The following is a 12,038-nucleotide window of genomic DNA, read 5'->3' on the forward strand; positions in this document are numbered from 1 at the left end:
TCACTTCCGGCCGCCCTCACTTCCGGCCGCCGGCACGCCACTTCCGGTCACGGGGCGTGGTAAGAGCCGCGGCGGTACCATGGAAGCGGTGGACGCGGCGTTTCTGCGCTCCGCTCGCGGTGCGCTGAAGATCGCCCGCGTGGTAAGTGCCGCGCGTGTTTGTGTGCCCGCCGCTCCGGGCGCAGCGCGGCCCGGCACGCGGCTAGCGACATTTCCGCTCCCGCAGGTGGTGGCTTTTGCAGCCTTCGTCTGCTTCGTCGCCTCCCGCTCCCACGAAGCCTACACGGCGCTGGCAGTGATGGAGGCCGTGGTCACGCTGCTGTTCTTCCTGCTGTACCTGCTGAAGCTGGACAAGAAGCTCTCCTGGCTCTTCTGGCCTCTGGCCGTGAGTGCGGGCGCGTTGGGGCGGCGCGGCTCAGCGCTTCTCACACCTGTGGTGGTGGGCGGACCGCTCTGATCTTAATGTGTTCTCCTCTAGCCTCTTTCTGTTTGGTTTTTTCAAATATACGTGTTGTTTTAGTCTATGGAAGCGTAGCCGGGTTCCAGAAATTCAACTAAAAAAAAAAAAAAGAAGAGAGGTGAAACGGGGAAGTTCAGCCGCACGGGTGCTCTTTTCCGCACCAAACCACTGGGTGGCACCGTTGGTCCTACGTGGTTCTCGCAATTTAACCCCACCGTCACGGCTGCACGGCGGTTTCCTCCCGTCCCGCCCGGCAGGTGTCGGTTACCGCAATAAGCATTTTGCCTCCGCTGCCTTTTTGCAGGATATTTTCAACTCGGTGATTGCAGCTGTGTTCCTCCTAATCGTGGGCTTGTTTGCAGTCATCATCAAAACCAATCACGGGACGCTGGCTGGAGGAGTGAGTAGGAACATATTAATGGGCTTTGGTTCTTAAGGCGAATATGAATTGGTAGAGTTACATTTTTATAACACTGTAAATAATGTGGTTATGGAAGAGGACACCAACAGAAGTGATGCACGTTTAGCTTATCTCATTTATTAGATGTGAGTAACCCGCCCTTACTGCCAGAGCTTGAAATTCTGGGTGGGAGAAGACATTGTTCTCTTAGTGCCATCCAGTTCAGTTACAGGATGTAAGGGAAACACCTCCTCTCACTGAAGTAGTGGCAGCACATACATGCTGGAACTTCCCTTGTGATGTGTGTTGTTTCTCAGTTTGTCAAAGAAAACTACAGCACTTGAAAAGGTCTTTTCACACTGAAGATTTTCATATGCTTGTAATCCAACCAGTTCACTAGCTTAAGCAAGTGGTATTAATTCAAAGAAAAACTAATGTGACTAGCAAACAGCAAAGGGAAAAACTCAGTCTTGAACATTTTGAAACTTCAGTTTCCTCACATACAAACAAAGCTAAAATGTGATGAGGAACCAACAAAATAAGGAAGAAAAATCACCCGGGGAACTTGTCCCATGAAGATTTTCAAAATCAGCTTAAGAGTCAGAGAGCTGCAAAGCTGTGTCTTCATCAGTACCGACAAGCTAAGCAAAAAGGGTGCTTTGTGAGTGGCTGCTAGGAAATAATTTCTCAGTGGTGAGATGAGTAGCAGTTAAAGCTGAGGGCAGGAGACAAGCAGAAAGCTTGGAGAACAAGTTTGGGCAGAATGTATGGCATCTGCAGTGCTGAGACAAAGAGAACTGCCCTTAGGCTTGTGTTCCTAGGGCACAAGCTGTCTTGAAATCTGCCGTCCAGGAAAGGTGTGCCTTAGCACTACTCCTGCTGATCAGATATTGCAGTTTTAAAACACGCTGGAATAAAAAAAAAAGCATACTCGAGATCACACAGGCGGGAGCTGGGCAAGTTGTGTGTGCAGTCGTTCTGCAGGCACTGCTCCTGCTGCCTGCCTGAAGCTGTTTTCAAATACTTGTATGCATTTTCTCCAGTTTCAGGTAGAAGCTTTGAACTGAAAACCTGAGAAGAGAGGCACTGTTGCTTTCCTTCTAGGCTTGTTTCCGCAGCTGCTCACTTGACTTTGGGCTAAAAGTAGGTGAGGCAGTTGTTACAGAGACAGCAGGGTTTTCATTTTGGATAGAAGCACAGGTTTGGCTTCCCGTTCAAGGAGGAACCTCCTTTCCAGCTCCTCAGACAAACATCAGACTGAGCCGGGGCGTAGACTCCTTTCTGACAGGTTGAGGGGATTTAAATATGGATGTTATTTATCAGCTGTCTCACATCACAAGTATCTAAGCCAGGGCCAGCTTAGGGAGATGTAATTACTGCTGCTTTGAGGAATGGTAGGTAAGTCACTGCAGCATGAGAGGAAACTGACTGTGTGATTGTTACTTCTGCAGGTGCTTGGTCTTGTGTTGCTTGTTCTCTGTGTTGTCGACGCCGTTGTCCTTTCCCAGAAGATCAGCATGAGCAGACCAAGGGAAAGGAACACTCCTGCAAAATAAGACTTCCATTGCAGTGAAAGGAGATCCTCAGTGGTTGTTTTACTGCTCACTTATTAAAGAATATGGATTTTCGTGCGTTCAGCTTTCAGTGTTTTGCAAATGTTGTTGCTAAGTACTCCTACATTCCTGGACGTGGTTTCACTGTTGCACTCTCACCGTTTTAAACTTCGGAAGATTGTTCCGTGTGTAAGAAAGTTACTTTTAGAATTGTCTTAAATAAAAGCCTGTTATTTTACGCTCTTTGTGTAGTTGAAGTGAAAACGACTCGTGTGTTAGCACGCTGCTTAGAACAGATCTGTCACCCTCGCTGGTGGCCGAGGACCCCATCCACGTCAGCCTCCCCGGGCCGAGGAGCAGCTGATGCTGCGCCGTCCCTCGGTTTTCACGTTGCTGGGGATGGCGGGGAGGGGCCGGGGGGGTGCGGGCCGCCCCGCCCCTCCAGGGGCAGCCGCCGCACGTTTGGGGGATGCTGAAAGGTTGGGGGTGGGTTGTGGTTTTTTTTCACGTTTCCGCAGTGTCATGATTTCCGCTTCCCTCCTTCAACCAGCAGCCCAAACCCCGAGCGTCCCGCGGCCATGGAGGAGCCGGGGGCCGACGGCGAGCCGCCAGCCGGGCTGCGCTCACTGCTGCCGCGGGAACTGCTGTGCTCCCGCAAGGGGCAGCTGCTGCTCGCCGAGGCGGTAAGGGCGCGGGGCGGGGCTGCTGCTGCTGCGGGTCGGCGGAGCCGGGCGGGCGGGGATGGCGGGCGCAGCGCGTTCGGGAGCCCGGATAAACGCTTCCGCCGCCTCCTTACCTGGGCGGGAGCCCCTCCTCGGTCGATAACGTCCGGTTTCGATGCGCGGACTTTAGGCAGAAGGGCCGACCCGTGCAGCAGCACCGCGTGGGAGCGAAGGAGAATCCCTCCCGGGCAGTGGGTATTTAGGAATGCAGTTCGGAACAGGGCCGGGGAGTTACGGGTCGTAGGGCGCAGCTTCGGGAACGCCCCGACGGCTCCAGCTCCCCCCGCCCCGCGCTCACACTGTGGTCGCACTCGGGAGATCGCAGAGCCCGATTCCTCTCTGCTCACTGGCGCGCACCGTCATTACGTACTGTAACTTCCACTGGAACTCCCTGTACAACCCTCCAGCCACTCAGTGACAACTGCCACACAGCCTGGCTTTGTAACACCTCCAGAGGATGGTATATTTGAGAAATACCGCTGTGGTCATGGGATCACTCACCCTTCCGTTGCCGCAGGGAAGTGCTGGCTGGTTGTGCTTCCTCATAGCGGTAAGAACCGCGCTGTCCTGGCACAAGGGGGCTTATCCGAGGGCCGGCCGTCCCGAAGCTGCAGCCCGAGCCCACCCTGAGCTGCTCGCAGCCCCACAGACAGCACACGGCAGCGGTAGTTTCTCTCCAGTAGTGTGAGTTTGGCCAGGAGAAATCCCTGAGAACCGCAGACCCCTGAATGAATCCAGCCTGCATACAGCTAAAGGAATACGGGGCCGAATATTTGAAGATGAGCCTACATTACTATTAAGTGTAACTGTATCCAGCTTTAACTGTGTGTTTGTTGCTTTGAACGTCTGATTCCTCTGTGACATAGTGCTGATGTTGGGTGGGGTTTGTCCAAGTGCAGATTCTGAACAGTGCCTTTTATTCAGAGCTTCTCATTACTGTTACTGAATACATCATTATTACCCAGCACCTTCCCAAGGCACAGGGAGTGCACTTCATCTGTCAGTCTCTAAAGTCATGCAACTATCAGCATCCCCACATGGTAGATCAGGGCTTCTCTGTGCAGTTAAATAAATACCAAGTCATTTGTTTCTCTTCAACGTCAAAAAAAGCAAACCATCAAATTCTGAAAAATGTCTCCCACTGAAGCAAAGAAAGCAACTTGCAAATATACCTTGGCTGGAGTGGATGGTTCTACTTACAATCTGTGGCTGAAAGGAAACCAAAGTTGGCAAATTCCTTCAGCCCAGTGACCTCACTGGCTAGATCACTGGTGGATGTCACTTCATTACACTGCTTTGTTTTGTCCAACACAAGCAACCACCATACAATCAGTTCAGCTGTCATAATTTTACCACATCTCACTCAGTGCTAACCTTTAAGACAAAGGCCACTCAACCATTCCCATTTCCTTATCTTGCCCTTCTTGAGGTCCTGATGTACAGAGTGGACAATCTGGACTTCCTTTGGGAAGGAAAGCCTTCAGCCTTGGCAGAACACTCATAAAGAAACTCCAGTAGCCCAGGACTTGGTTGAGGGCAGCTTTTTAAAAACCTAACAGTGAGGTACATTCTTCTATGAAGTGAAAGTGGATGTTCACAGTGTTGGGGTGTGGTTCTTCATGTCAGCATGTACGTGGCTCTGTGGGCCACCAGTGCTAGGCATTCTGGCTCTTCCTCTGGAACAAGTCATGCTGCTGATGAAGCTGATAGCTGCTAGAAGCTTAATTATATTCTCAAATGTTATTCAGAGAAGGAAGTTGTTTTGATCTTCCTATGAATTTTTTATTCCATCTGGGACAGCCATGCCACCACTGAGCAGCAGTAACATCAAATGTGCGTATATGCCTCGCTGTCTCTCCTGATGCTGTTTATTCTTCCTGTCTGGCTCCTCTGCTTTCTAATTACCACCCTCGCTGACGAAATTCCCTTTTTCCCCCTCCCCTTTCTACTCTTTCCCTGTGTCATTATTTCTTCCATGTACTTTAAAACCCCTGCCTTCAGCTGTTTGTTTTCCCTTAGCACTCAAGTTGCTGTTTTAAAGGTCAGTATACCATCCATACTCTCATCCTCCACCAAAACATTTTTGTAGTTCCTAATAAAATATGGTATGAACATATGAGATCTTCCTGTGTAGCACAATGTATAAACCATTGTGCCTGTCCTTTTCCTCTTTTCTCATCTCTCTCTGAACTTCAGTTCACGACTGAAACCTCCCTGCTCTGCACACAGGCTCCTTGCAGACCCCCGTGCCCCTGGGTGCAGCCAGCCAGCCCTGCTGCTGCATGTGGGGGACCAAGAGCTTCACCTGCACCAGGAGTGCAATGGAAAATTAAGGAGCAGAGATCACTGAGGCATTCCTCTCTGCCAGCAAACAATAACAAAATACACTGCTGCCCAAAAGAGATCACCACTAGCCACTTCTGAAATATTTAAGCCAACCTGTTGTTCTCTGCGGAGAGTATATGAGCAACGCACATTTAGCCATGAGCAGTGAGAGGAGCACAGCAGGGTGTGTGTAGCTGTGCAAAATGATGTCAGCTGTTTCCTGGCATCCATGTCATCCCCAGGGGCTGCACTGGGTCTCTGTGCACAGGGGAGGCAAACGCCTTCACATATCCTGCCTGTGACCTCAGCACTGCACCAGTCCTCCCTTACAGAGCACGTTGCTTTAAATGTTGGAACTGACTGTATTTCACACCTTGAATTGATGGCTGGTTACATGATGAAGTCTGCAGCCAGATACTGCTCCATAGCGAAGGCAGCCACAACCACACTGACCTCAGCAGCAGGAGCAGCTCAGGCTCTTGAACTGCTCTCAAAAGATGCAACCCCAGGGGCAAAAGAAAACCCATAGTGTGAATACAAATTAATACAGCTGATAAAACATCACTCTCCCCATGTAAAATACATCAAATGAGTTCCCTTGCTGTATGAAAACTCTGGTAAGGCTGCACAGAGTATGCAAGCAACAGGCAAATAATAGGATAAATATTAACAGAACTCAGCTCTGATGCAGACCAGTTTCTTACAACCTAACAAAACAGGAACAATGCATAAGCTTTTAAAGATAAATATAGTTTCTTACTAAAAATGTCACATCCTCTCAAATTTCACCACCCAGTCCTAATGAATCTAAACAATACATTCCAGTCACTGTCATCCTGGTCAAGAACTGACTAATTCTTCCTGAATTTACAACAAAAACTTGCTAATTCCTTACATTAATAAATCACTTCAGCAGGACTGAACTGCTTATTTGCCCCCTAAACATAAATGGGCTCTTTTGATACATGTATTTGTGGACTGAGTGACTCTCATAGGAGCAATTAATGTCTTACCTTTCAAGGGTAATACAGGTATTTGCTGAGGTACAGGTGATGCTCTCACAGGAATGCACACCTGCAGCAATGAAAAAAAACCAGAGTTCTGAAATTCAATGAAGCAAATATACTTGTCATCTCAATTGAAACATTTAAGACTATTCAGGAAGCCATATCTGCCTTCCAAGGTGCCACGTGGGAGGGAAGTATGTCTATTTTTAAGACTAGATGAACAAGGATGTCAGAAGCACTCCAATTGAAAATTAAGAAAATCCTCCTTATCTAGTCCTCAGTGCCTACCCTATGGCAACCAAAACCTTTGGTCACTGATCATTTTTCCTGCCGTAGAAATACTTTGAACCATAAACTGCATATTAGTGTGTATTTCAATTGAATGGGAAAATGTGCTATTTGTAATTATTTTCATAAGATACATTAGGTTGGAAAGGACCTACAAGATCATCTAGTCCAACCATCAAATGGTGACAAATAGATCTACAGGGGGTAGCTAATACTCTCTAAAACGGTTGTCCACACTGAGAAACTGGAACCAGGGACTAAGAAATCACAGAATAACTAACTACAGTCTTTTTTATCCACTATCAGTAGGTGTGATTTCTTTCAAATGTAAAAACATTAGAAATGCTGAGTTACTTTGGGTATCTGAGCAATGATTTGCATTTCAAATGTGACCTGTCACGGTTGAAAGCTCAAAGCTCTGCTTGCTTGGCAAAGTTACACTCCACTTCCAGAATTATGTTGTCAAGAGTTGTTTACAATGCAGAACAAATTATTGGCTCCAATAGGTGAAAATCTACCAAGCTCTCAGGAAAGCCAATTGTACGCATACTGAAATAAATGACACAACTTCATATTTATTCCTCACCAAACAAGAAAATTCATTTTGTGCAAAAGAAGTAGGAAGCAAGATATGCCATCATCAGCCCAACTCTTCAGAGCTGCTCAGCTGCCAGAGGCTCTGCCATTCCATGCAAATAACAAGTGTTTTCCTTTTACTCCAGGTGCTGTCATTTATCATCTTTATCTGCTATATTGCATCTTCAGCTTCCGCATTCATGATGGCACCACTCCTAGAATTTCTGCTGGCATTGTTTCTTTTTTTTGCCTATGCCTCTAAACTTAATGAGAAGTTTAAAGGACTCTACTGGCCTCTGACAGTAAGTGAAATGTGAAATATAACCACAGATTTAACTGTACAGTATAACTTCAGAAAAGGGATGATATGGAGTTTAGGCTGGCTGCTAACAGCTTTTTGTTGTTGTTGTTGTCCACATTACCTTTCATTCAAAAGGTCCCAAAGCACTCTTTAAACTATGTTCTACAACATACTACAGCCTTTGAGGTATTGACACAAAGCACTGCATTATTAGAGCACAGGATTCATGCCTGATTTGGAGCAAATGGTTTTCAGAAGCAGCCAGCATCATCCTCAGTCTGCCCAGTGCTGAGGTCTCAGTGATACTGCTCCACTTGAAGCAAAACTGAGGCATACACTTGACTGTTACTAAATTCTCAGGTAAAAGCTGTTTAGATGCAGATACTCACATGCATTTAGATACTCATATGCAGACAGACAATTACTCGTGTTATGTGAAGATGTCCTGCTGCTCTTGCTGGCAGAGGGATGCTCACTCACACAATTGCTGGCTGCTCTTTAGGATATTTTTGCATTTGCAGTTGCAGGTAATTACTGCTCAGTGACCACTGGATGTCTCTGCTGCTTCAAAAACACAATATAAAGGAAGCATTAATCTAGCAGTACACATTCTTTGAAAGTAAATAAATCACTAATGCAGTCAATTTGGGCTCTCCCTTTGGTATAGCCTTGCACGAGTTCACTTTTAGTGAGATCTGAATCAGTGCTCTCCATCTGTAAGAACAGCATTAGGAAGGCCTTTGGTGGATAAAACAATGGTAGTGACTATGAAAGTCTGCCTGCTTTTCAGATAGCAATCTCAATTTCATCATCCAAAACTAAGAAAAAAACCTTTGTATGTTTATTATCTCCATTACCACAATATATTCCAGCCACAGAACGGAGGTAACTGACCTCACTCTGACTCCAGACAAATTAAGTTTCTCATAGGAATTGTCTTCTGAGACAGTAAATTACCCATCCCTCTGCCCTGAAAAGGAAGAATATCTGATCGTGAACAGAGGTCAAGATACCATTCTTTCAGCTCACGTGATTTACACATGCCCTACGAATCACAGTTCTTCATTTATTGAACAGTTCACAGATAAGGCTGCTCCAGCACATCACTGCTTGTGTTACAGGGCATGGCTCCTGCCCAGCAGAGCTGCTCTCTCAGGAGATAATACCAAGATTTCAGTCATACTTCATATACAAGTATTTCCCAGATGAACAGTTCATTTGCTGCGAAGTACCATGCTATAGTCATGTTCCAGCATCAGGGAAGTCCAGTAACAACATCCAAGGTTTACAACTGCTCAAGTGATTCTCAGAGGACTGTGTGTGTTGGAATTACGTGACTGATCTAATACTGTCACACTGCCTATCTTACAGGATTTCCTGCGCTGTGTCACTGCTGCTGTTATTTACTTTGCCATTTCAATCGCTGCTGTCTCAAAATACAGTGATGGAGCATCCAAAGCAGCAGGAGTAAGTAGACCACAGAATCATGAAAGCTCTCCTCTTAAGTAGTTTGGTGAACTGTGTATGAACACACATCAGAAACAAATTCTGACTCCACTGCAACTAGTAAACACTGCCAATTAATAAATGAAGAATTTGCCTAAAAAGCAGGGAAGAAATAGTTCGAAAAACAGGCTCAATAAATAGCTGTTTTCATCCTAGGGCTGCTGCTCAAAGTTAATGGTGTGACTTTGGGAAGACACTAATTCTGATTTGCAATTTCACTAGCAGTACAGGGAAGATAAAGCTCAACTGTTCCTGCAATAAACAAAGATATTCAAATTTAGGGAAAACAGCAGTAATAAATAATACATCTAACTACTAAGGATGGTCCCAAGTAAGTAATTTCACCTTTGTGCTTCAACTGCATAATTTTGCTTGCATAAATTGAAACAAAAGCAGTCATCACTTTTACCCTCTGGTGTATGGGCTGTTCAGAAGAGAGCCTTCACTATCACCACTGTGTGTTCAGAAATAAGATACAGCTTCTCCAGTTGCAAATTGACTCTAGGCATCAATAATTTATGCACCATAAAATTTGCATAAAGACATGACATGCTAGTGAAGAACTATACCCAGTACTGGAAGCCACCGACCTTTACCAAGCAATCCCAAATCATACACAACTTCAAAACAAAGGTCTTACTGTAATTTGTCACTCGGTTAATTTGGTTTGTCATTGGTAGACATGCTGTTAAGGATCACATTTATTTTGCCATTTTAGGTGTTTGGATTTATAGCCACAATAGTGTACGCTATCGATTTCTACATTACATTCAATGACCTGGTTACTTTTCTCAAGCAAGGCAGTTCTGAGTCCCCTGAAAGGCGCAAGTCAGAAGGTAGGTAAAATCTTTTTGGCCATACAAGCATGAAATGTGATTCTCTATTTCACCCTTTGTGTGACAGCCAGAGCACTCAAACAGCAAGAGTTTGTATTCTTGGCTACCAACATTTCATAGTAAGTTTTTGACTAAGCCATATTATGAAGATCCTCAGTATTAAACCAGAAGAACTGGAATGTTCGTGATTTATTAAGAACCTCACAAGCCAAGAATTTGATATTTAGTTTCTCAGAGTTGTGTGGCATTTAACTTTGAACTCCTAAATCCAATTATAGAAGTTATTGTGCAGCACAGATTTTTGTGAAAGATGACTTAAAGGAACAGATGATAGGAAACAGACTGTTAAAGAGATTAAAAACCATTCATCCCTGCCATTTGAAATGACCTCAGAACAAGATCAGGTGATTAGGGTGTAAAGTTAGAATCTTACTGGCCTGGAGATGGAGAAAAACTCTTCAACTTCCATACACGTGGTCATGCAGCTGAGTCGGGGATGTGACCATGAAGGTGTTCTGCCCCACAGCACTGCTGCTCCAGCACAAAACCTCGTTTATTCCATGGCTGTCAACTACAGGGGACAGAATTCTCTTGCTTCTTGCAAGCTGTCTCATCCTTGAGCAAGACGCATCTCTATAGGCCCACTGGGATTTCTTAATGCCCTTGAGCTTCTGGCTTTCAGGTCTGTTTAACTGGCAGTGCATAACCGTGACCTGCACCGAACAGCAGTACTCTGGTACAGGAAGCACACTGTAAGCAGGCTTCCTCCTGGTGGTCACACTAACAGAAATATCCTTGCAACTTCTTTCATTTGAACCGCTGTCTACATTGCTGTTGTCCAAGTGCCTCCTAGCAGCATTTCTGCCAAGAAGTCCTTTGTCATTTAAAGCTGTATTAGCAGGTTAGTAAGAACTGGCACGTTACAAATTTCCTCCTAAATATGCCACATCCTTCGAAGCAGGCACCCACAGAGGAGCAGCAGGTCTCTCAGCAAGAGCCAAAGCTGCTCCAATTTCCAATTTGTTCTCATTATTGTGTTTTATTTGGGTTTGTTTTAAATTTCAGATGAGAACTCGGATTCTGACTCAGACTGAAAAAAACAAACACCAGCCGAGTGTGAAGGGAAGATAATCAAGCACTTTCCTCTCTGCTGAATGCACTGCCAACTGAAACATCTCTCTTACTTCAGTCTCAATATTCTCTTTCTACATCACTGTTTATGGAATCACCAAAGCGTAGGGCAGTGATGTAGCAAAGGAGACTATTTCCAAGACCATTAAACACTCTTTCAAATATAATATCAGAAATAAGGATTCACAATACAGAACTAAGGCTTCTACACATTCCAACCTGCTAGAGGTCTACATCCAAATAACCCTTTGTTGTTCAGCACTAGAACGTGCTGAGTATATGGGAATACAGTATTTAAAACTTACAGCGGAACCTTTAACATGCTTTATTAATTCCAAGTCTCTAACACTTATAGCTTTAATACTTCTTGCTGTGCCAAAGAAAAGAGGCTCAGAATGCCTCTATCTCACTTATATTTTTCTTGATTAACTACCAGTATTGATCTCAAGTCTAAGCATTCCACTATCTCAACCACATCAAGGCACAGATTATAGTTGGTTTCAGTACATCACTATCTACTGCGTAAATGTTGATAGCAAACAAGTGACAACTAGAAATGAGCAGCAAGCACAGATCTCAGAGTGTAATGGTGCCTTAGGTGAGCTGGCTCGTCAGACATTATCACTTTTTAAGCTGCCTGGATGGGGTCATGTTCTCATCTTCTGCAATTTCACCGTTCATGTGGTAGAACAGAAGAGGCATCTTATCAGCCCCTTCCTACCATTTGTGTGGAAGCCCTTGTATGTGTGCTTGCACATATGGGTAAGGAAGGCTTGCCAGATGCCACCCAACCACACTATCTGCCTATCAGAGCCTGCACATGTTTGCGTGCAAGGTATCACCATCTGATCTCATGCTCTGTCTTGCCAGCATTGGTCCTCCAATGAGAAGTAGTTGCTCTGCTGGGTCCACAGAACAGATGATTGTATCTGA

At 45.4% G+C, this 12,038-nt stretch overlaps 2 protein-coding genes across 2 annotated transcripts in view; both read left to right on the forward strand.

Annotated features, from left to right (window-relative positions):
- Nucleotides 1–11,266, forward strand: part of CMTM3 (CKLF like MARVEL transmembrane domain containing 3) — a 73,000-nt gene extending 61,734 nt beyond the window's left edge. Inside the window, exons 2-6 of the mRNA XM_065733143.1 lie at nt 2,964–3,096; nt 7,478–7,633; nt 9,004–9,099; nt 9,857–9,974; nt 11,040–11,266. Coding sequence (XP_065589215.1) covers nt 2,992–3,096; nt 7,478–7,633; nt 9,004–9,099; nt 9,857–9,974; nt 11,040–11,068 — 504 coding nt within the window. The 5' untranslated portion in view covers nt 2,964–2,991 and the 3' untranslated portion in view covers nt 11,069–11,266. The remainder of the gene's footprint in view (nt 1–2,963; nt 3,097–7,477; nt 7,634–9,003; nt 9,100–9,856; nt 9,975–11,039) is intronic.
- LOC136046549 (chemokine-like factor) lies at nt 57–2,471 on the forward strand. The gene is made up of 4 exons (XM_065733145.1): nt 57–142; nt 227–385; nt 765–860; nt 2,312–2,471. Exons 1-4 carry the CDS (start codon nt 80–82, stop codon nt 2,414–2,416), a joined length of 423 nt encoding a protein of 140 aa, XP_065589217.1. The 5' UTR covers nt 57–79; the 3' UTR covers nt 2,417–2,471.
- Nucleotides 11,267–12,038: the final 772 nt, after the last annotated feature.

This window comes from Cyrtonyx montezumae, unplaced genomic scaffold (assembly GCF_038088225.1).
Source record: "Cyrtonyx montezumae isolate F1298 unplaced genomic scaffold, pur_monq_1.0 scaffold_17, whole genome shotgun sequence".
NCBI lineage: Eukaryota > Metazoa > Chordata > Aves > Galliformes > Odontophoridae > Cyrtonyx > Cyrtonyx montezumae.